This window comes from Kogia breviceps, chromosome 2 (genome assembly GCF_026419965.1).
Source record: "Kogia breviceps isolate mKogBre1 chromosome 2, mKogBre1 haplotype 1, whole genome shotgun sequence".
Classification (NCBI taxonomy): Eukaryota; Metazoa; Chordata; class Mammalia; order Artiodactyla; family Physeteridae; genus Kogia; species Kogia breviceps.
Window position 1 is genome coordinate 5,064,948 of NC_081311.1, and position 23,700 is coordinate 5,088,647.

The 23,700-nt window shown below is 43.9% G+C and overlaps 1 protein-coding gene and 1 pseudogene across 2 annotated transcripts in view; one reads left to right on the plus strand and one right to left on the minus strand.

Moving 5' to 3' along the window:
* DOCK1 (dedicator of cytokinesis 1) overlaps window positions 1-23,700 on the minus strand; it is a 504,544-nt gene that overhangs the window by 195,525 nt on the left and 285,319 nt on the right. For both annotated transcript variants that reach the window (XM_067024326.1, XM_059053852.2), the window contains exon 28: window positions 7,047-7,148. In XM_067024326.1, coding sequence (XP_066880427.1) covers window positions 7,047-7,148 — 102 coding nt within the window. The remainder of the gene's footprint in view (window positions 1-7,046; window positions 7,149-23,700) is intronic.
* LOC131750853 (acidic leucine-rich nuclear phosphoprotein 32 family member B-like) lies at window positions 16,106-17,642 on the plus strand (annotated as a pseudogene).

Sequence of the window (23,700 nt, forward strand, 5' to 3'; positions counted from 1 at the left end):
ATTACACTTCTGCCTTTCTGTTTGCCTGAGCACCTCCTGTCCTGGAGAACTTTTTCAAGGACATATTAAAAGACACTCCTTGGGCATATCTAAGAGTCACAAAGAGTAAATCCCCAAAGGTTACAAATACATAGTCACACTCTTTCTGCTTAAAGAAACCTTTTTAAACAAACATAACGTGCAGGTTGTAACTATGTCTTATATTTACTCTACAGAGATTTTTCATATGAACAGGGCCCATTGGGTTGAATATGTGGTATTATTATCCTTTCCTTTTTCTTATGTAATTTAACAGCTGAAAGGCTCAAACAGGAACTCCTGACCATCTGCACCTATTCAGCTCCCAGTAAACCATTTGAGCTTGTGGTCACATTGCCAGACTCTTTTATGTGGCATCCTCAAATCCATAAGCGCCTCAGTTATGCCTCTGTTGTCTCCTAGATGGTCCCTGAATTTCACGAGTGGTGCCCTGCTGCCCAACCTTGCTTCCTGGCCAATTAGACCACTCCTGGCATCGGGAAGGGGTTCCCCTTTCCTAGTGGGTCCACTCTGTGCCTGTCAGAATTAGGAGAATTTCTTGAATCTGACAGTTTAGTGCTTATTCTGAGCTAACCTGAACAAAACAAGCGGTTATCCTGAAAAGCACACATGCCGGTAGCCCAGAATGCATGCTCCCTCGAGCTCTGGGTGGCAAGGGGACAGGCAACTGAGAATTCATGTAGGAAAATGAGGTCATAGTCAGAGATGGCCAAACAGAGTAGATGTTTCTCATTTATTTAATCTACTGATTCATAATTAGGTGCAGTGGCTGTGAAGAGCAAGGTGGTGAACAGAATTTATGCAGCCAAGAAAGCAATTCCCAGCACAAAGCTCTACCCAAGAACTTCTTGCAAAGAGACACCAGTTCCATCTGACAGCAGCAATAAGCCGATGTTCAAAGATGCTTCCTCTGCAACCGTAACAGCCATGCCAGGTTACAGTGAGTCCACCTCTGCCTTGGGAGGGGTTTGTCGAGCCTCCTCCCATGAATAAAAACTCAAGGAGCAATCGTGATCACCCTTTTTACAACAGAGGCCTCCAGCGCAGGAGAGGTTAGGATCCCGGGCAGAGTCAAGAGAGAAAAGTCAGTTCCATGTCCTCCAAACTCTGCCCACAGGAGCCCTGACCAGCAGGGCTTGTGAGCAGGGGTGTTCTAGGTGCCCCCTGACACAAGGAACAGTTTCTCTCCCCAGTTTAATTACTGAAATTCATACTTCACTCCTTAAATGTCCCCACTTTGTCAAGAGTTTCACATTTTAATGACCAGGTTGCCTACTTTGCCGGCTGAGTGCCGTAATTTAGTCACATCTCTATTTGCATGAAATTGCTGGCTTTCTTGCTGATCACTCCTCAAAGCCTAATAATTGAGATATAGGGTCTGGTTTTTATTATTCTAGAAGAGAAGCATATTTTCCCAATTCCTTTTTTTTTTTTTTTTTTTCCCTCTAGGAAACACAGTCCCATACTTCATTAGTATGGCTCAGCTGTTAAATGTTGGTACTTTGCTGAACAAACAGAATGCTGCAGATTGTCGGAGATGAGGTTTTTTGCAAGGCTTCCCTGTCAGTCTGCATAATTTACTAGCCATGGTGGTGGTCCCCACCACTGCATTTGCCTAGAACGGCTGATGAGGCTGAACAGACTATTACAACTGCTATCTCCGAGCCAAAGAGGGGAGCTGGAAGATTAACATGAGGTATTTTGTGAAAATTTCATCTTTTTATCATCAATCCATCCCTGCTGCATTTTTAGCTCGATTATTCACAAGATACTCCATATAATAAATGGACAGCTCAAACAAGAGCCATCAGCGTATATTCCACAGGTAAAATCTTCTTGTAAAACCATCTGCTTCTGTCCATCTCTATCCCCACCCACTTGGATAACGGATCATCCTTTTTCACCTGGACTGCCAGTGGGGAATCCTAGCCCATCTACCTATGGTCATTCTTATCTCTCTTGGTCCCCACACTTCACCCAGAGTGACCTTTTCAAATTACAACACTGCCCCCAGTCTCCCACTGAACCCACGTCCTCAGGGCCTTCCCAGTGTTCCTAGATTAAAGCCAAAGAGTCTTGATTCTCAGAAGTAGGAAGTCACCATTCTCTTAAGTCAAAGAAATAACTGTTTCAGACAAGGACCATCAATATATGCTAAACTTATCAGATGAAAGATTGCTAGAGGATAGGACCTTTGCAATTTTCTGCAGACGCCAAAGTGTTACCCAAAGATCACATGATAATCTTTAAGGGGCATGTATCTTCACAAGAGAGAGATCTGGCAGTTACTCCCTTTTAACCAAGTGATCGAATCCAGCATCATCAGTAGTGGTCAGCCTGGCATTCCCAGACTCCCAACAGACACACCAGGGAATGCTTAACACCAACTTCTATTCCGCTTGCCAAAAGGGTGAACTTGAATTTTAGATCAAGCTTCCAGTTTGCAGGACATAGGAATTTGCAGAAACAAATCTGCACACAAGGCAGCAATCACAAATTCCAGAATGGGTGAAAGTCTGCAAAGCTAATGACTTGATCCCTTCAGAAAAATAAAATAAATAAAAATGAAATAAAATTTTAAAAAGCAATGCCATGAATGGGAAGGAAAAACAAGGTGATGAACTTATTCTAGAAAAAAAGAAGAGATTAATGAGAGATAACCAAATACAACATGTGAATCCGGACTAGATGCAGATTTGAGAAAACCTATAATGAAATACAACAAAGACTGGGGAGAACTGAGGAAATATTTGAATATAGATGGAATGAAGAGATGATTGTTATGTTCTGGAAGGTCATTAAGGCCATTGACTATTGTCTTCAACCTTGAGAGATATTTGCTGAACCACTTACATGTTTCTCACATACTTATGGGATTTGGCTACATAGAAAGAGGTACATAGAGATACAGGGGAGGCAAATATGGCAAAGTGCTTGTAACTGATGAGTTCAGATGACAGGAATAATGGTTTTCATTGTACCATTCTTTCAGCTTTTCTGTATGTCTGAAATTTTTCAAGATAAATAGAGCAAAGAGTACAAGCAAAATGGAGAGAATCAACATGAGACCAGTGAACTGTATCACCATCAACATTCTGATTTTGACATTAGATGTTCTATAGTTTTGCAAGATGCCACTATTGGGAGAAACTGGGTAAAGAATACATGGATGCTCCGTATTATTTTTTCCAGCTGCATATGTGACTCTACCATTTTCTCAAAATAAAAAGTTTACTCAAAAAATAAATGCTTTTAAAATAATTTTAAAATAATTAAGGGAAAAACAGTAAATAAATGATACAGAAACGGAAACCAAACAAGCAGAAAAGCACAAAGCGCCTTAGCATGACCAAGGGGGTCCTGTGCAGTTCGATGCCCCAGCGCCTCTCCGGGTGCACCTCACCCCCAGTACTCTTGCTGCTCTACCACCTACAGTGCCCTTTCTTCTATTCCTCGATATCCTACAATCCTCTCCTTTGCAAAGAAGGCTTCCTGACCACCCGACTCAGTCCAGTCTGGCTGCTTTACAGGGATCATTCTTTTGGAGCATGGATAACCTGGGTTATTTGAAGGACTCCCTGATTACCTGTGATATTCTCCACTAGACTGGGGGCCACGAGAGCAAGACCCATCTGCATTGCCTGCTGTCACTTCCTCCACCTGTTAACACAAAGTCAGTCTCCAATAAATAGCTATTGAGTGAATTCACTAGAAAAGGATTCTGCACCCCCAAACGCATCATCCAGCGGAGACAGTCTTCAATAAAGCTTCACCTACGAGGAATGGTCACGAGAGATAAAGAAACGGATGCTCAAAGCAAGGCTCCTCCTCCTCCTCGTGACCTTCTCTACACAAGCTCGCGAATCACCCCCCGGTGGCCATGTCACACAGAAACCAAGGCTCTTTAAGACCAGGCCTGCCCAATAGCAGAATGTTCCCTAGGCAGGGACAGTCACCTGGCAAAGAGTCTTGCTTCCATAATCCCCGTGGGCGCCCTCAGCACTTTCCATTTGTGAGAAGTCACTCTGGACCACCCCGGCACAGGCTGATGGCTGACTGGGACGGACAAGGTACAAGGGAAGGGGCAGTGGGCGACAGCCACGAGGTGAGGTCAAGGCAGGTGTCGGGTGGGGATCCCCAGAAGGGGTTGGGATGGAAGCTGAATGGAGGCAGGAGGGTTCCAGGAAGAGGACGCTGAGAGCTCGGAGCTCTGCCTGACCGGGCTTCCCTGCATAACCTACAATTGGAGAGGACTGGGAGAGGCCACAGAAAGAGGTGCGGACGCACGGTAGCCTCTGGCCGCCCCTGGGTCCTCCTTGGAGATGAGAGGGACCCCTCAGCCTGGTTCTCTCAACCTTCGCTGTCCTGTATCCTGCATTCACTCAACCTGTAACCAATAAGCGTTAACTTCCACCTGCACTGTTCTTGGATACGTCCTTATTCACTCAGTCACTCCACAGACATTCTTTTATGGCCACTTAGTGGGCATCTGGGACAAGTGTCAAGAGAACAGGCTCCCCTGGAAGGTCCGGAGTACTCATCACCTCTGATCTTACTATGGACACTAAGTTCTCCACCTGTGGTCCTGCTTCAGTAACTTGGACACAAGACAGCTAGCAGCGCCTCCTTCAGGCCAGCATCTCCACTGCAGAAGAACTTAAAGACCCCGCACGGCTCACCATCCTAAAGGCACTGTCTGTATTATGAGAGAGTTTTGAGCCAAACACGTCCACCCTTTTCCTGTCCTGGATTAGTCTTTCCGTTTCATGCTGTGCTCCATCCTTTCACTGTCTTGGGGTCCAAAGGGTCATTTGAGAGACTGTAAAAGTACCAGTTCTGAGGCCTGTGGCTTTGGTGTTGATAATAACTGAGATTTTGTATGGGAATGACTCATCCAACTAAAAAAGAGCTAAATTTGAAAACCTGAAGTAGCACTTCTTACGAGGAAGCAGTCTTGAGAAAATGGTCTAGGCTATTCGTACACTGCATTACTAATTAACTTCCGATTATTTAACACAAAATGATCTTGCATGTTTGTGAGTATTTGTCCAAGTAGAAAAATAGTCACATACCCTCTATGTACCGTTAATAGACAGGAACACATTTTACACAGTTCTGACAGGTTAACAACAATAAAAATGGTTTACAATCCTTGCGGTATGAATTCATGATATCCAAACCACAAATGCCATTTTATAATGGAAATCAAATTGTCTGCAAGTAATTGCTGTTCTGAACTACTGTGTCGAAGGAACCAAAATCCCTTCGGATATCAGGACCACAACACGCAACGAGTATCTGATGACCTACTCTGTGCAAGGAGAGAGGGTACACACTTGGAATTCAGCAAATTACAGTCTTTTTTTTTTTTTTTTTTTTTTGCGGTACGCGGGCCTCTCACCGCTGTGGCCTCTCCCATTGTGGAGCACAGGTTCCGGACGCGCAGGCTCAGCGGCCATGGCTCACGGGCCCAGCCGCTCCGTGGCACGTGGGATCCTCCCGGACCAGGGCACGAACCCGCGTCCCCTGCATCGGCAGGCGGACTCTCAACCACTGCGCCACCAGGGAAGCCCTAGTCATTTTTAAACACTATTTTGTATAATCGCTTTTCACAATACATTGAAGTTTCCCTATCCACAGGAACACTGAATAATTCAGATTAAATATTTTTAACAGTTTGCATGAATCGTATGATTTTGATCATGTGACTATTTTGATAAAGGGCAAATAATTAAATGGAGTCCTAAGTTTTCAGCACAGGTAATGCTTCTCATTCTGAAAAGTTTATTACTCAGCCTGAAGTGTTGTCTAGGAAATTGTTCATAAAGGTTCAGCTACAACTATCCTTCCCCTGATCAATCATGAGGCATGAAATGTTTCACATGGCAAATTTGATTTCACTATGCCATGACTGCTGAAGAATCACAGGATATAATCACATGTGCTATATGTTACACGCATGAGTACAGTCCTACGTTAAACTGCTCGTTAATATTTGTAAAGAAGACTAAACACAGAGACACACAAACACATACACATTCTTGCTCCTTGACTTTTACTTAAGGAAAGTTGCTATGATTTTAAGGCATAAATCCATTTTTGTATCTTTCGAAAGTTAAATACATATATTTATTATTATTTATAATATTAAATATTATATATATATATATAAAATGTACATATGCACGCACACACACATATAGCAGCAACAGTTAATAAGGTAGTTTTTTAAATTAGAATTAATCCCTTGGAAAAAAGCCTTACATGCATTGTCTCTATCCCTTAATAAGCCTGATGTAAAGTGCAACCAACCTTGTTCTGGAAACGCTAGTAGAACTTGCTGTAGTCTATAGGAATCTAGGGGCCTCAGAAATGGAGTCTGTGTTCCCAGACAGGAGAGCCGAGGTGGACATCTACTCAGAAACTCTGCAAACACACTGGCTGCGGCTTCGCAGAGGACATCTGCTGTATGGCCCTGCGATGTCAGCTTGTTAGGGACAGAGCTCCTAAGTTCCCCTCTGTACGTCTCCTAATTAAGTTGTATCACAGTCTCACTGAAGATGACTAGAGAATTATTTTGAGAAATGCTAATGAGCTTCCGTGACTAGAGCTAATTAATAACGGAGCACAATTTAAGGCTGACAACGCTCCCTGGCTTCTGCTATTGAAAGCCAATCAATAAATGAACGGCAGTTAATGACAGACTCTCCATGGGTAACATCTCCAAATTTTCCGTGACCACAAAGCATGGGAGAGAAAAGAAAAAAGAAAAGGCATTTTTCTCGGCCGACACCCTGAATCACTCCCCAGGTCAGCACGAGGAGAGAGTCTGTATCTTGACCCTTATCTTCTTACAAACAAGCCTTTAGTTAGACCATCCCTGGTGGCTTCTGAAATCAAGTGGAGGCAAGTCCAAAATCATACTGAAAATGGAAACACTTACATCAGCGTTTTGCCTAAAATGCTGGCCTCGAAACACAGTTACAGAAAGTCAAGGTTACACTCACCACCACATCGGTCCTCATTTTCCCAAAAGTCTTGATCAAATGGGCATAATGGTAATCTTCCATTTGTCGTAAAATAGCTGTCATGCAGGCCACGAAGTTTCCCTGTAGACAAATCGAAAGATACAATTAGATGAGGAAACAACAACACTCGTGGGAAAAACCGACGTAAACTAAGAGTCTGGGATGAAGCCCGTCAGGGAGAAGCCACGCGCCAGGCTGGCCAGCTAAGTGAGCGGTTGCTCCAGCCTCACCATCTATGCTTTTGCTACATTTCCTTCTCGCTACATTAAATGTTTCCTGATACATGACTGTCCCGTCTGGAAGAAACAAGCTTGAAATAGTCTCGCATTAAAAATGTGCAAAATGAAAGACAGGCTTGAAACGGCCACCACTGTGCGCTGTGTTCCCTGGAAAGTTGCTGCCCCTGTTATCAGGCAAAGCGTGTGCGCAGCCCCTGCTCCCGGGCTGTGGCAAAGAGAGGACTTTTATTTCTCAAAATCTGCCTCCATCCCCCTTGGCCAATTTGGAGGCAATAACGACCGACTGCACAATGAGTTATGGCTCACTTCTCCTACACCAGAAGCATGTGAGGAGGAATGCAGCCTCATCAGAATGTAAAGTGGGAGAGACGGGGAATTTCTCACACCAGACAGAGCTGGCAGGAAAGGAAAAGAAGGGGAAAAAAGAAACCACCAAGCAAAATCAAGACATGGAGAAACTGAGGGGCCAGAGCCCTTAGCAACAGAAGTGCCCAGCGTGCAAGTGGCTGTACACGTGGACGTGTTTGCGTGTGCAGGTCTGTGCACGTGTGACGTGTGTGTGTGTGTGTGTGTGTGTGCGCGGGGGGGGGCAGGGGGTTAAGCAGTCCCATTGCCATTAACTGCAATGTATCACTTCTGGGGTTCATGGCTGACAATTTCCTAAAAGAATTCTTTGCTTTTAAATATTTTCCCCTAAAGTAATGATATTTCAAGAAACAGAGGACATATATTTTCTCCCATTAAACCAGCACAAGTCTGGTAAAATTATAGGATGAGATATACTTTGAGACAGGTCCCTCATTTTGCCTTATTAAATGAGTTCACAAATTGCATTCTTTTACTAACTGTTTTACAAGCAATGTATTTGAATGCCTAAATATCTCGTGTATTCATTTCAAATGCATGCTCTACGGTGAAATGTTAAAGTCCAAAATTTTTTCGGATCCACTGTATATCCATAATAAACATATATGCTTCCAAATGGGTCCTCAGAGGATGCATTACATACGTTGAACAAATAAAATAATGATAATAAGGTATCTTCCATTTGCCCAGAAATGTAAACTATTTATGAATGATGATAATTGCTGAAATCTAGATTTCAAGTTGGTGTTCAGGGAAAGAGCTAAATAATGCTTGTTTCCCTTTGGAGGAATGATTCGTGAGATGGTAAAATGTCTATTTATGAGTATATATACACTTTTGAAATACAGAAATATTTGGCATCCCGTTGAGTTCAAGAGAAGTCGCCTTTGTATCTTCTTTACTCCTGATGAGATGCCACCTTTGGGATAACAGTCTTCATAATTTTACACGTTGGCCAATTGCAATACGTCAGGCGCTGTGCTGAGGCCATTAGAACCACGGCCTCGTTCAATCACGCCACAGATTCTCATATCGTCCCATTTTATAGGCAGTAAAACTGAGGCTGAGTGGTGTTCCCCTCTTGATGAGAATATGGATAACTGGCTGTGAACCCAGCACACCAGCTACAAGTTGGGTGCTTAGTAGCTGAGCTAATCTTCCTCTTACCCACATAGGCATTTTAATTCTTTTTCTGAGAAAGCTGAGGTCACTGACAATGGCCAACATGAAGTAGAGACTTCATGCACTTCGGTGGTAATCAGAGAAAGTTGGGAAGAGGATGAAGAAATGGAAAGGCGGCCATAGACAGGGTCCCAATTTCTACCCTGACCGAGGTGGCTATGACCTGGACTCCACCCTACTAGACAGGGAGCTTTTCTAGAGCAAGAAAAGGCCTACATCAGTCAAGGTTCCCCTAGCAGGGGCTCAGATTAATTCTCTGCAGGTCAAAAGAGTTAAAGAATAGGGACTTACAAATTAGAATCATTGAAATCACAAAGCTAGCTATGTATAATTCAAAGCAATAGACATATGTACTGTACTTAAGATATCAAGTTGAAAGCGGAAAGAAAAGAAGACCCCAGAGCAGTCATGAAAATGAAAAGGACATGCACACTGAGTAACATTAATGGAAAAAAAACTAGAGCATCAGGAGTCTGGCCAGATACTCGAACAGGTGACGTGGACATACTCAATTTAGGGAGCAGGGTGCCATGTAATGCTGAAAATTCATGCAAGGCAAAGGCTAGGGGAACTGACACGACGCATAAAATGAAAAACTGAAGAGAACGTAGCGATTTCCATAAAGCAAGTCCTGGGAACACTTAAATGGCTGGTCGGGAAGCCTTCTCTTTGGATGAGAACATCACAGAGAGGGCAACCAAATGGCCTCTTATTTAACTGTAACGGGGACTAATTGGAGGAGCCCAGAGAAAGGGACAGAGGCAGGTCATCGCCGTGAGTTTGAGGTCAAAAGGCCAGCAGGTGCTAATGTGCTCTTTACTTAACTTAAGGAAATGTTCCAGAACCAATCTGTACTGTTCAGTCTTTCTTAGAGGAAGCAAATCTTGCTATTTCAGCCCTTTTCTAAGCTGAAGCTTTAGACCCCACTAGGAAAGAGGTAATATGCCTGTCAAAATTTCACAGAAAGGCTCCCCCTTTCTTTGGAATGGAGTCCCATCCATGGGGGCCGGTATCTTTAGAGAAGAAGCATAGTGGACGCTATGGAGCATGACTGCCCACGTGAACTCGGCGGAACCCTCTAGAGCAGAGTGGTGGGTTTTTACGGGTAGACGAAAAGCAGGTATTTATGGAAGCCGTATTCGAAACCAATCGTACACTAGAAACAGAAATGGGGGAGAGCTGTGGAAAGAAACTTATTCTGCAGGCTCAGAATAAAATTACTATTCTATGCTTTGTCCTTGATTTATTGGAAATGCATTTAGAAGTCCTAGGAAGCTTTCATGTTAGACAGTGGGTGGGCTGGCAGGTAGGCTGGTGGTGATTGTGCAGAATTCCTCCTGGAACCCGAGCCTGAGAATGGGGTTCCAGCCCCAGTGGCTGAGTAAAAATGAGTAAATAAATAAAAATAAGACATATTCCTTATGACTTCAAAGCAATGCAAAATAGGGACAGAGAAATCAGGAGGCAGCGGCAGAAAATTTAAAAATCAGGTCATGGAAAGAAAGCCTCATAAACAAAATAATGTGAACTTCATTAGTAATCAAAGATGAAAACGGTATATCATTATTTGCCTGCCAAAATAGCAGAGGAGTATTTAAGTGATGGTAATGTTAGCAAGGGCGCAGGGCAGAAGCACTCTTAGACGCCACTGGTGGGGGCATAAATTGCTATAACCTTTTTAAAAAGTGATTTGGCAATAGGTTTGAAAAGTCTTGGGAAAAAAAATACTCCTCTCCTCAGGGTAATTCGACTTCTAACAAGCCGCCTAAGGAAGTAATTCAGAATTAGAAATTTTATGCCCAAAGATGTCCACTGCATCACTGAAAACATCTCAATGTTCAACAGCTAGGAACTGTGTAAGTAATATGAGATTTTGTAAGATTGCAAGATAAAATACAGGATGCCCAGTTCAATTTGAATCTCAGATAAATAAGTAGGTCCCAAATTTTGCATTGGAAATGTCACATCAGACATTCATATACTAAGAAAATGAGCTGTTGTTTACCTGAAGTTGATTTTTATTTGCTAAATCATGTAACCATACCATAGAGTTTTCTGATGAAATATGCAACCATCAAATACTAATCATGAAAATATGAACTATTTTAATAACATAAGATAATGCTCAACGATGAAAATCAGACATAATTATGGTACATATACTTTTCAGCAAAACAAAGAATATAAATATAGCATAGGAAAAAAATAAAGAAGAAACAATTAGAAGAAAAGACACCAGACAGTCGTGGGATGGGAGGAGGAGCCCAGATTATTTTTATAATGGAAAACATATTAGTATTTTATTTTTTATATAAATTTTTATTGACTGATTGATTTTTGGCTGCTTAGGGTCTTTGTTGCTACACGCGGGCTTTCTCTAGTTGCGGCGAGCGGGGGCTTCTCTCGTTGCAGCGAATGGGCTCTAGGCACACGCTTCAGTAGTTGTGACACGCGGGCTCAGCAGTTGTGGCTCGTGGGCTCTGGAGCACAGGCTCAGCAGTTGCGGCGCACGGGCTTAGTTGCTCCGCGGCATGTGGGATCTTCCCGGACCAGGGCTCGAGCCTGTGTCCCCTGCATCGGCAGGTGGGTTCTTAACTACTGCGCCACCAGGGAAGTCCTTATATTAGTATTTTAAAAGGTAGTCGTGAGAGAAACAGATGAGATCTCCTCTTTCTCCGCCTGTCCGTGAGTCCCCATTTCCTACTCCCTTATCCTCAAAATTCTCTTTCATGGGGCTCCCCCGTCCACGAAGACTAGGTCACTGCTGCTCAAGCCCTGGACTGAACTTGCCTCTGAGCCCTCCCTCCTAGAACTACCCTCAATGCCCCAGTTTTAAATCTGTCTGGCACCCCAGTGCTCTACGCAGGTGGATAGGTAGAATGGAGGACAGATAGGAAGGAGGACAGGTAAGACGGAGGACAGGTAGGACGGAAGACAGGTAGGAAGGAGGACGGAGAATGGAGCACTGGTGGTGGCGCAGGGGACAGTGGGTGGCAGGCTAGTGAATGCACAAAGTCCCTGCAGGACATAGAGACAAAAGGTTTGCAAAAAAGAACAGAGTTTGAAGAATGGGAACTTAGGATGAGCTCTTTTCAATGGTATCTTTGTCATCTTTGGCTAGTCTAAGGTCCAAGACTGAGTACATGAATTAGAAGGAAAAATCCCAACGATTTGAACTCACAGTGCTGAGTTGTGAAGGGGTGCTCCCTGTATGTAATAACATCAGGACTGAGTTATGTGGCTTGAACAATAAAGTATGAAATTGCTCTTGGTAATTCCATCAACCAGTCCAGAATGTTTCATATGACCGCGGAGCTCACGTTGTGCACGGGGCACTCGGCACAGGCAGAAAATTTAACTCTCTTCCAACTGTTCTAAATGCCAAGGGATTTGGGGGCAGCTCCAAACCACAGACGCTACTGGAGATGCGGAGAGAGCCCCCGGAGCGTGGAGTCTGGAGGATGGGCCCCAGGCTTGAATCAGAGGAGAACCTATTATTTGCATCGGGAATTACATTTCTTGGTGGCCAGTGATGAGATGCTAAACATTTTAAACGTGTTTCACGAAGGCAAGTGCTTCGAAGAGGAATTCTCATTTATATGTTTCATTTCAAACATATTAATGAAAACAAACCTACTTCGTAACCATTAAAAATTAAAGAAAAAGTAATCCTCCAAGGATACTGCTAAATGACACTGGGCAAGAACTGTAGTAAAGACGGGAGGATGGATGACTTGGTGGATTCTGGGTGACTTTCACAGCGGGGAGCGCACTCCAGCCGAAGAATCAATACCGCACAGCAACATTATGAGGACGAGGGTTTGGAAAAGGGAATGTAATTGAGAGCTGAGTGCTCTGTTTCAAAGGCAGGGGTGACGTGAAATAAATCCCCGTGTGGATAAGTTCTTGGACAGATGAGGAGAAAGCCCTCGAGAACGCAAAGGCTTTCTGTGTTCAAGAGGGAAAGCCGGGCTTCGCCGGTGGCGCAGGGGTTGAGAGTCCGCCTGCCGATGCGGGGGACGCGGGTTCGTGCCCCGGTCCGGGAGGATCCCACGTGCCGCGGAGCGGCTGGGCCCGTGAGCCACGGCCGCTGAGCCTGCGCTTCCGGAGCCTGTGCTCCGCAACGGGAGAGGCCACAGCAGTGAGAGGCCCGCGTACCACCAAAAATAAATAAATTAATTAATAAATTAATTAAAATTTAAAAATAAATAAAAGGAGATATAAATGGCCGAGACAGACATGAAACCATGTTCAGTGTCACTAATTATTAGGAAAATGCAAATTAAGACCACAATGAGATACCACTACACACCTATTAGAATGGCTAAAGTTTAAAAAAAAAAAAAGGAAGTTGCAGAACAGACATTCTCCTATGTTGCTGGTCTGAAGTCAAAAGGATACAGACATTTTGGAAAAGGCTTGGCAGGACCCAACCTTCCTGCTTCTAGGTATTTACCCAAGAGAAATGAAAACATACATCCACACAAAGACCTCTGTACAAATATTTATAGACAGTCTTAGTCTTCATTGCCAAACAGGGAGACACCTTACATGTCTATTACCTAGTAAGTGGGTCAACAGACCGTGGTAAATCCGTATGACGGAATAGTGCTGAGCAATACAGTGGACCTGCTACTGGATAAATAAATGTGCATCGTTCTCAAACACCAAGGGTTTCTTTTGTTTTGAAGAAGAAAAAAAGAAAAACTGTGCTAACTGAAAGACGTCAACACAAAAGGCGACACGGTATATAAATTCATTTATGTGACATCCTAGAAACCCAAAACTACAGTGACAAAGGGGAGAAGAGTGACTCCAGAGGGGAATGATGAGGGACTTTTTTAGGCGTATCACAATACTCTAAACTTGTATTTGGTGGTGATTACACAACTGTATATATCCATCAAAATTCAGAACTAAAAAGGGTGAATTTTACTCTATGATCATATATATAAATATGATCATACAGTAAAAAGAAGATATATATAAAGAAGAACATTTGAAAATCATAAAATCCTCATAAGATGATATGTAACTAATATTGCTATTTCAGCGGATTCATTCTTGCTCTCACATATATAGAAAGAGACTACTTCTAATGAACATTGGATCATACTTCCGTTACTGTAGCTTTAGCTTTCAAGTGGTTTGTTATCTGTAGACAAGTCCTACATCATTACCCTTGGTTTTCACATTTCCCTCAGTGTCCATGCCAATCTATTCTTTCACATGAACTTTAGAACCACATTACTGAGTTTGAAACAAGTCCCGCTGAGATTGAAATTGAGGCGGCACTGAATTTTTAAATTCATTGAGAAGGCTTATGATAGAAGCCTTCTCAATTACACGCACCCAGTGTCTCTCCATTTGTTCAAGTCTCTTTTGATGCCATTCAGGAATATTTTGTGGTTTTCATCATATGGATCTTCAACGGCTCTTGTACTATTGTTCCTAGTGGGAGGAGAGCTTTTTTTCCAAAAAGCTTTAAATTTTTCTCTATATTTTTATTTGTATACTTGGGAAAACCATTGACTGTGACGTGTAGACTTTATTATTGAACTTGCAGAATTCTGTCATCACCCCCTAGAGTCTTTGTTATGGGGGGTGTGTGGAGGGGGGCCTGGGGAGAGATGTTGAAACAGACCAAGCCAACATCTGTCAACAATTTTGTGTTGTCCTTTCCAATCGCTGTAAGCTCTATTTCTGTTTCTGGACTTACTACACAGGCCCTCACCCCCAAGACAATGGCAAGTTGTAATAAGAGCCAGCATCTCTGGGTTTTTTTTTTAGAGATTTTAATGGGCATGCATGCCTTTAGGGTCTAATGTTTTATTTTTATTTTTTTAATTGAGATTTAATTGACATAGTTTAAGGCATACAATGTGTTGATTTCATACATTTATATGTTGCAATACAATCACAACTTAAGGTTAGCTAACACATCTATCATGTCCCATAATTGCCATTTTTATGGGTGGTGAGAATACTTAATATCTAGTCTCCTGGATATTGGCTTAAGATAGACCTTAAGATGTTAAGGAAAATTCCTAACCTAGAGATCATCTCTGACAAAATATGTGAAGCTAAACAAATAGGATTATGGATATTATGAAAATATAAGAGTTTTATATTGAAGGGCAAAAAGATCCAGCAATAAAATTACGCATCAAAAGAGCACATAGGGATGCTGTTAAATTTTACTAAGGGGGCAAGAAAGGTACCGCCCCCAAAATAAAAATGTAAGGCCAAGCTCTAATAACACAAAACTTAGAAGAGGGACATTTCTTTATAAATCCCATTTCCTAGGAAGGGCATATCATCTAACAAACATGTACAGAGGCACGCTGTGTTAGTCACTCTTCTTGAAGCCCTCATGAAACTCACATTCTATTGGCCGGAGGGTGTTGATAGGGAGCTTACTGTCAGCTAAATTTAAACGAGAGCTTCACTCAACCCTGACAAGTGAAGCTCTTGTTTAAAGCTCCTTAGTATCTTAAGGAGACCCTCTGGTACCTGCTCTGAGGTATCATCATGCACCTGGCAAGTAAATACTGTCGATACTGTCACATCACATTTTGCAAAAACAAGACAAAACCAAAACCCCTTCCAAGATGTTGAGAAAAATATTCAAGGGGATATCAATCAAAATACACAGCGAGTACCCTGAGTTATGTACACATTATTCACATCTATCTATTCCTATGAAGACTTAATGAAAATACTAGAAGAAGCCATTCCCCTACTCTTATCAAAATTTAGAGCTGTGTCTTGTAATTACCAATCATAATGGTGACCACCACCATTTTAATTAGGGAATATAAAACATTGGTTTTTTAAGATTAATCTCTTTGAACTAAATTCACATATTTTGAAGATTAATGTTTTAACATGACAATCATAGACATTTCAGGTACTTGACTCACACATAAAAAGGAAGCATCATGTTGTAAAGGAAAAACTAACACACTATTGTAAAACAATTATACTCCAATAAAGATGTTAAAAAATAAAAAAAAATAAAAAAAATTAAAAAAAAAATAAAAAAAATAAAAAAATAAAATAAAAAAAAAGAAAGCATCAGCTCTGGCTCTGGGGGCTCCGCTCGCCTGCCCGCACGCCACCCGTCCGCCACCCGGCACCACTCAGATCCCTTCCGACAGCCCTCTCTGAGCAGGCTGGGACGCCTCTCCCCTATCCGCCCCCAGCACGCAAAGTTAAGCTTGAAGTTGGGGGGAAGACAGAAACGTGGACATGAAGAGGATGATCCACCTGGAGCTGAGGAACTGGACCCCGGCAGCTGTTTGAGAACTTGTCCTGGACAATTGCACACCAAATGATGAGAAAATTGAGAGCTTAATGGCTGAATGTGTGAACTTAGAGTTCCTCAGTTTCATAAATGTAGGCTTGATTTCAGTTTCAAATCTCCCCAAACTACCTAAATTGAAAAAGCTTGAGCTCAGTGACAACTGAATCTTGGGAGATCTGGATATGTTAGCAGAAAAACTTCCAAATCTTACACACCTCAACTTAAGTGGAAATAAACTGAAAGATATCAGCACCCTGGAACCTTTGAAAAAGTTGGGATGTCTGAAGAGCCTGGATCTGTTAAACTGTGAGGTTACTAACCTGACTGACTACGGAGAGAGTGTCTTCAAGCTCCGGCCCCAGCTGACCTACCTACATGGCTGTGACCGAGAGGACAGTGGAGCCCCTGACTCAGATGCCGAGGCGGATGGTGTGGATGAAGAAGAGGACGATGAAGCAGGAGAAGATGAGGACCAGGAGGAGGAGGAGGAGGAGGATGGTGAGGAAGAAGAGTGTGATGATGAAGAGAATGAAGATGAAGATGCAGAAGGGGAGGATGAAGATGAAGTCAGTGGGGAGGAAGAATCTGGACGTGATGGAGAAGCTGATGAAGATGAAGATGAGGAGGATCAAGATGAGGGGGACGATGAAGAAGGAGAAGATGAGGACCAGGAGGAGAAGGAGGAGGAGGAAGAAGAGTGTGATGATGAAGAGGACGAAGATGATGATGAAGAAGATGAAGATGAAGAAGAGGAGGAGGAAGAAGAGGACAATGAGGACCAGGAGGAGGAGGAGGAAGAGTGTGATGATGAAGAGGATGAAGATGAAGATGCAGAAGGGGAGGGTGAAGATGAAGTCAGTGGGGAGGAAGAATCTGGACGTGATGGAGAAGCTGATGAAGATGAAGATGAGGAGGATGAAGATGAGGAGGATGAAGAAGGAGGAGAAGATAAGGACCAGGAGGAGGAGGAGGAGGAGGAGGAGGAAGAAGAGTGTGATGATGAAGAGGATAAAGATGAAGATGTAGATGATGAAGAAGAAGATGAGGACCAGGAGGAGGAGGAGGAGGAGGAGGAAGAAGAGTGTGATAATAAAGAGGATGAAGATGAAGATGAGGAGGAGGAGGAGGAAGAAGAGGACGCTGAAGGAGGAGAAGATGAGGACCAGGAGGAGGAGGAGGAGGATGGTGAGGAAGAAGAGTGTGATGATGAAGATGAAGATGTAGAAGGGGAGGATGAAGAGGAAGTCAGTGGGGAGGAAGAATGTGGACGTGATGGAGAAGCTGATGAAGATAATGAGGAGGAGGATGAAGAGGAGGAGGATGAAGAAGGAGAAGATGAGGACCAGGAGGAGGAGGAGGAGGAGGAAGAGTGTGATGATGAAGAGGATGAGGATGAAGATGAAGATGAGGAGGAAGAAGAGGAAGAAAGCGGGAAAGGTGAAAAGAGGAAGAGAGAAACATGATGAAGGCGAAGATGATTAAGACCCCAAATAACCTGCAAAAAAAGAACTGTTCAGGATTGGCTGGACTGCTCACATGGATTTGGGAGCTGTTTAAGAAAAAAAAAAAAAAAAAAGGTAGCTGTGATTACAAACCCCAGGACACCAACCCACCCAAAGAGCCAAAGAATAGTTTCTGTGACATTCCGCCTTCCTCCATTTAGTCCCTCTTACAAAGCCACCACCAAGCTTGGGGACTTCACCTCAACCAAATGATAAGCGCTGTTGGGTTTTTGTGGAAGACGCTTGCTGTAGCGTGCATAGCTGTGACTGGTGAGTCAATCCGTGGTTACCAGTTACACTGAGACTGCAACAGCATTTTTAGGTTCTGTACAACAAAGAAGCTTTGTAAATAAAATCTTAACATTTAAAAAAAAGAAAGAAAGGAAGGAAGCATCACAAATCACATTGGCTTCCCTTCACCTGAACCCCAAACTCTAATCACAAGTCACAATGAGAAGGTCTAAATTGGGAGCCACTTTTCAACAGATGTTCAGCCAAGATTTTTTTGTTTGTTTTATTAATCTTGCTTAGACAAGATCTTAACAGCATGTAGTGGAAGGTAAATCCACAAAGTCGTACTATAACGACTAATTTTAATTACTTTCCAGAATCACTCCTTGTTTGCAAAATTGACTATGCTTTTCACAAGCGAATTACCAGGCTACACAGTTAAAAGTCTGCCGACTGTAGTGACCCTCGTTCCTGTCTCAACAAGAAGTGCATGGGGTAAGGAAGCCCACTAGTTTTGAATTTAAATCAGCTGTTTTGGTGTCTTGACGGGGCAAAAAGCAGAATTCTAGACTGATCAGTTAAAGAGAAGCACGGTCAGTAGGGGGTATTTGCTTGAAAGAATTGGAAACTTCACACAACTACATGGGAATTCTGGAAAGGAAAGCACCATTATTGGGGATAAAACCATTATCACAAATAATAATTTCTAATGTCGACCAATGAATGGGCCTACAAGGCCATCCATGAGCTGCCGCACGTCTCCACAAAATACCCGACTCCATCTCTGATACGAGCTGAATTTTGTCCCCCCTCCCCTGCCAATTCATATGTTGAAGTCCTAACCCCCCAGAACCTCAGAATGTAAATGTATTTGAAGACGGGGTCTTTAAAGAGACAATTAGGGTAAAATAAGGTCATTAAGGTGGCCCTCATTCAATATTACTGGTATTCCTTAACGAAGAGGGGATTAGGACAGACACACACAGAAGGAGGGCCACGTGAAGATGCAATAAGAAGACGGCCATCTACTAGCCAAGGAGAGAGACTTCAGAAGAAACCAACTCCGCAGGACACCTTGATATTGGACTTCTGGCCTCTAGAACGATAAGGAATGATTTCTGGTGGTTTAAGCCACCCACTCTGTGGCTTTTGTTATGGCATCCCTAGAACCTAATATAACCTCATGGCCTGAGTCACAGTCTCTCCATGGGGCCTTAGAACTTGCCCAGCTTCTCCCCTTAAGAGGCTGCCCTGCCTGTGTCCTCTGATGAAGGCTCCTCCCCAAGAAGACCGTCCCACTCCCAACCCCTTCTTTCAGCCTGTGGTTCCAAGGCCTGCTTCCCCACGGCTGATGCTGTTCCATCCCATTTAAAGTGGGGACCCCGCTCAAGGCCCCAGCACACCCCATCCTCTCACACCACCTTCTCCTGCAGGAGTTACCTTCATACACAGTCACATAATCTACCTACTTATTAGAACTGTTGTTGATCAACTCTCCCCACTGGAATATAAACTCCAAGAGGGCAGGGCAGGGATCACTGTTTCACTCACCAGCCAAGCTCTAATGCCAAGAAAAGAGCAATAAATCCTTTGACGAAGCAGACCGAATGCCCATGCTGTTGTCATTAAAAAAAAAAAAAAATTAAAGCGAGAAAAGGCCTAATATAAACAAATAAAAGGGAAATTATTCAGTCCAGCAAAAGCAAAGGCCATAATTGGAAATAAGGACAGACTGATTCTATCGATTAAAAAAAATGTACTTCTAATGAAGTTATCAATTTCTTTCTAGTCTTTTTAAAGATCCCTAAACCTACTGCTAAATAACACTTTTCTAAAGAAATTAATGTACCAAAGTGTTTTTCACAATCAACTTGAAATGTATGTTCTGAGACGTTGACAATACTACCAGAATTTTTTGGTATCTAATAGTACTGAATTCACGTTACTTAGCAAAATGTCTCTGTGGTGGGGTTTGCTGTGAGGGCATCTGAATGTAAGAAATTACCTTGGGGATTCGCCATCTACCTTTTCTCTAAAGAGAGCTCTCCCTCTGGGTTATCATATTCAAAGCAAATTTAAACGCTGTCCTGGAAAAAAAGAATTGCCAGAAGAGTCTTAAAGCAAAGCTGCCTGGCCATTTAATGGCCACTGCATTGATAACGACAACCTGATACGCTAGAAAATTTCTGCACTTTTGTACATGGAGTAAAAGCCCAGGGCCCTGTTGTAAGACATGGTCTGGGAGTTTATTTACTGGGCAGTAATAGGTGTGTGTACAGGTGCAGCCCGTGGCTTCCATCCCATGCAAAGTCACATCACGTCATTGTAAGCCTCCATCAAAACACAGGGCAAAGGCAACAACCAAACAAGAATGTGATGGTAGCCGCCCAGCGATCACAATGCAGCCACGTAATCCAGCAAAAATGAGGGAGCAGAAAACCTCATTTTGCTTACAGGCTTTGTATAGCGTTTGAGAGAACATTCCGCCAAGCGCACCGCGCTGCTCCCTGCCCCACAGATGAGAGAGAGAGAGAGGGTCTTCCCACCACCTGGGGACCCAGACCCATTCCTGGGACTCAGGCACACCTTTCTGGAGGGTCGTCTCATCCACACTCCGTCAGGAAGGAGAGAAGCCCTGCAGCCAGATGATTCAACTCCCCTCCCTCTACAACCTGTGAGCAAAATCCATTCGTACGAAAAATAGGCGAGGGCAAACGTGGCTCGTTTTGAAATATTAAAATTATCGTCACAGAACACAGGATGCAGAGAAGAGTGTGTTGAAGCCCAAAGGACATTAACTCAACATGTGTGTATCACCATTTAAAAAAGAGTTTGCTCTGAAAGAACAGAGGAAGTCAATAACATACAAAGAAATATGTGCGATCAAGGAGATCTTTATAATCTGACAGAGAAGAGAACATATTTATTTATTAGTTTGAGATGCTGATGGCTTCAATAAAATTCTGAGAAACTTTTGATATAATTAGAGTCTTGTTAGGATAATGAGGTATTTATATGGTTCACATTTCTTGTGTATTTGGTGAGTCCTTACGTTGGCGTAATTGCTACGAAACAAATTTCTATAAAGTCAAGAAAATAAAAATAATAAAATCATCTTCAAAGTTCTACTATTTTCATGATTTTACCAGATGGAAAATCTACTCGGTTACTAACAAGTATCAGTTATAGGGCAGGCAGTAAAATGTAAGCTAAGGCTTATAAAGGTAATGGGGAAGAGAGCAGACAGGGCTCAGCAACACCCAACAGAGCAGGTTTATGCAAGGCTCAGAAAGTCCTACCTCGTCCCCTGTTACTCGGAGGGAGCAGAGGGGGATCGCTAGGAATCCACGCTCAGCCCGGCCTGAAAGTCACTCCGAGATTTGGCTTCCAGATCTGAGTGTGTCCGAGCCGCAGTGAAACCTCACCATCAGCGTCCCAGTGGGAGAGTCACAAATGCAAGGAGGCTCATCCTGATTCGGCCGGCACGGAAGGAAGTGTGAGAGCCCCACTGCCTGGAACCCTGAGAACAGGAGGAAGGCTTGGGCGTCACTGCGGCCCCGCCCCTTTCTACGCACTACCTGCCCTTTATAACTGGCCATGAAGTAAGAAGCCTCTTCCAACCAGAGGGCGGCATTTCCGGTCCAGGAAGAGCAGGGTAATTTCCGGGGGAACCGGAATCGGGGTAAAGTGTCCAGACCATCGGCCGCAGCCCGGCATTTCGGGTAAAGGGCTGCTGGCGGACGGCTCAGAGTGAAGCCAGCAGAGGACGAGAGCGCCCACCTCACATCCACTTTGTGTCTGCTTCCTGCCCACCAGGTGGGCGCTCGGGGCACGTCTGAGGATACAGAACGGAGGCCTTAGGAACACCGCTTGTAAAGTGCGTTGGTTACAAATGGTCGCCAGCCATGCTGCAGCGGAGGGAGGCCCGCACTGGCAGAGAGTTACAAGTCTCAGTCACCCTCCCCCTGCCCTGGGGAGCTCTTACGATGGCCAGGTGCCTTCACCCAGCAAGTATATTCGTGCTGCCCTGACCCCGAAGAGAGGGTGTCCAGGACAGGAGCCCTGGAGCAACAAGGACAAAGACGAAGCCAAGTGCAACAGATAAAGTTGAGGACAGACAGGGCGATCAGTTACAGGCGTGTTCTTCAGCGAGCAATCGAGAGCTGCCTGGTGAGTGGGAGGGGTCACGAATGGCCCCACGGGGGACCTCGGAATCATCCACTCACTCACCCCCCCCCCTCCCACACACACACGGCTGATCATTACTTGCCACAGGCCAGGTCCTGTGCTGGGGCTTGGAATATGAATTGAAATGAGCCGCAGGTGCCTGCCCCAGCGTCTGGTGAGAAAAGACCCATTAAGCAGTTGTATTCGCGTGGCAGGGTCAAGATGGGGTGACACGTGTGCTGGGGGGGAATGGAACAGGGGCACCCAAGCCCGGTGGAACTGGGAAGAGAAGTGGGAGAAATTCAGTCCGGGCAGAGATAGATGCTCCCTAATCACAATGCTGAAGGTCCCAGGAGCCTGGGAGCCCAACAGGCCCCTTTATGGGAACTGGTCGGAGAGGCAGAAAGTAAGAAAGAAGCAAAGACAGGGCAGGGACCTCAATGCTCAACTTGATTTGCCTGCAAGCTTCCTGTGTCTTACACATAGTTATTCTCTTTGCCAATTAGATCCTACTCCAGTCCACAAGTGTAGTCAATACGATGGGGATAGAAAGTTGCCCATTAGGAAAATTTCAAAACATCAACAACTCTGGTGCTCACTTAGAAAGGAACACATTGTATTAACTACTTCTTACGTTTGACGGGTTTTATCTGGCTTTCTCTTTGCATACTCTTGTACAGGAATGCAAATCCTTCCCTGGCAATTACAGACTGAAATAGTGGAAAAGATACTTTTGCAACAACTTGTAATTTTCTAAGCTATGTATCCAACAGCTAGAACTGGGAAGGCTAACTTCTCTGCCTTCTTCCAAAGCAATCCTCACGCCTTGGAGAGAAATCCCTCCATCTAATTGCAGTTAATTAGACAAAACTGATTAAGGTGGCATTTGGTTGCTGGCAGCCTGAATCAACATGAGATGGTGAACAGAGTAAACAAAGAAAAGGACGGGCTTGGCTGCATCCTACGTTGTGCCCTTTCTCTGGGATCTAAAAGGGAAGAACGGTGACTGGAGAAAATGTCAAGATTCACAAAGCAGAGGGAACACCAGGCGCTCACCTGTCCTCTTCAGGGAAGTCTCTGACACGCCCCTCTTCTTGCCTGTAGCATTGATGCAGCAAGTCGGGCAACTCTTTGCTTGACTGACTAAAACTTGTTCCTTTCCTATCATTACCAATGAAACACTCAATTACAAATTTTTTTTTTTTTTTTTTTTGGTGGTACGCGGGCCTCTCACTGCTGTGGCCTCTCCCATTGCGGGGCGCAGGCTCCGGACGCGCAGGCTCAGCGGCCATGGCTCACGGGCCCAGCTGCTCTGCGGTATGTGGGATCTTCCCGGACCGGGGCACGAACCCGTGTCCCCTGCATCGGCAGGCGGATTCTCAACCACTGCGCCACCAGGGAAGCCCTACAAATTTTTTTTAAAGTCAGTTTAGTTCTTAGAAAATTCAGTTACGAGGGGCCTGCACACAAATTACAATTCTTGTTCCCATCTATTACTTTTGACACATAACAACATATGAATTCCAAACCTCTCTAATTCAGATTTACTGGCAGAGAGAGAACAGAGTTAATTGGTAGAAAATGTGAATTTCAGGATATATTTTGTAAACACTGATTTTATGTACATAAAGGCACTTACT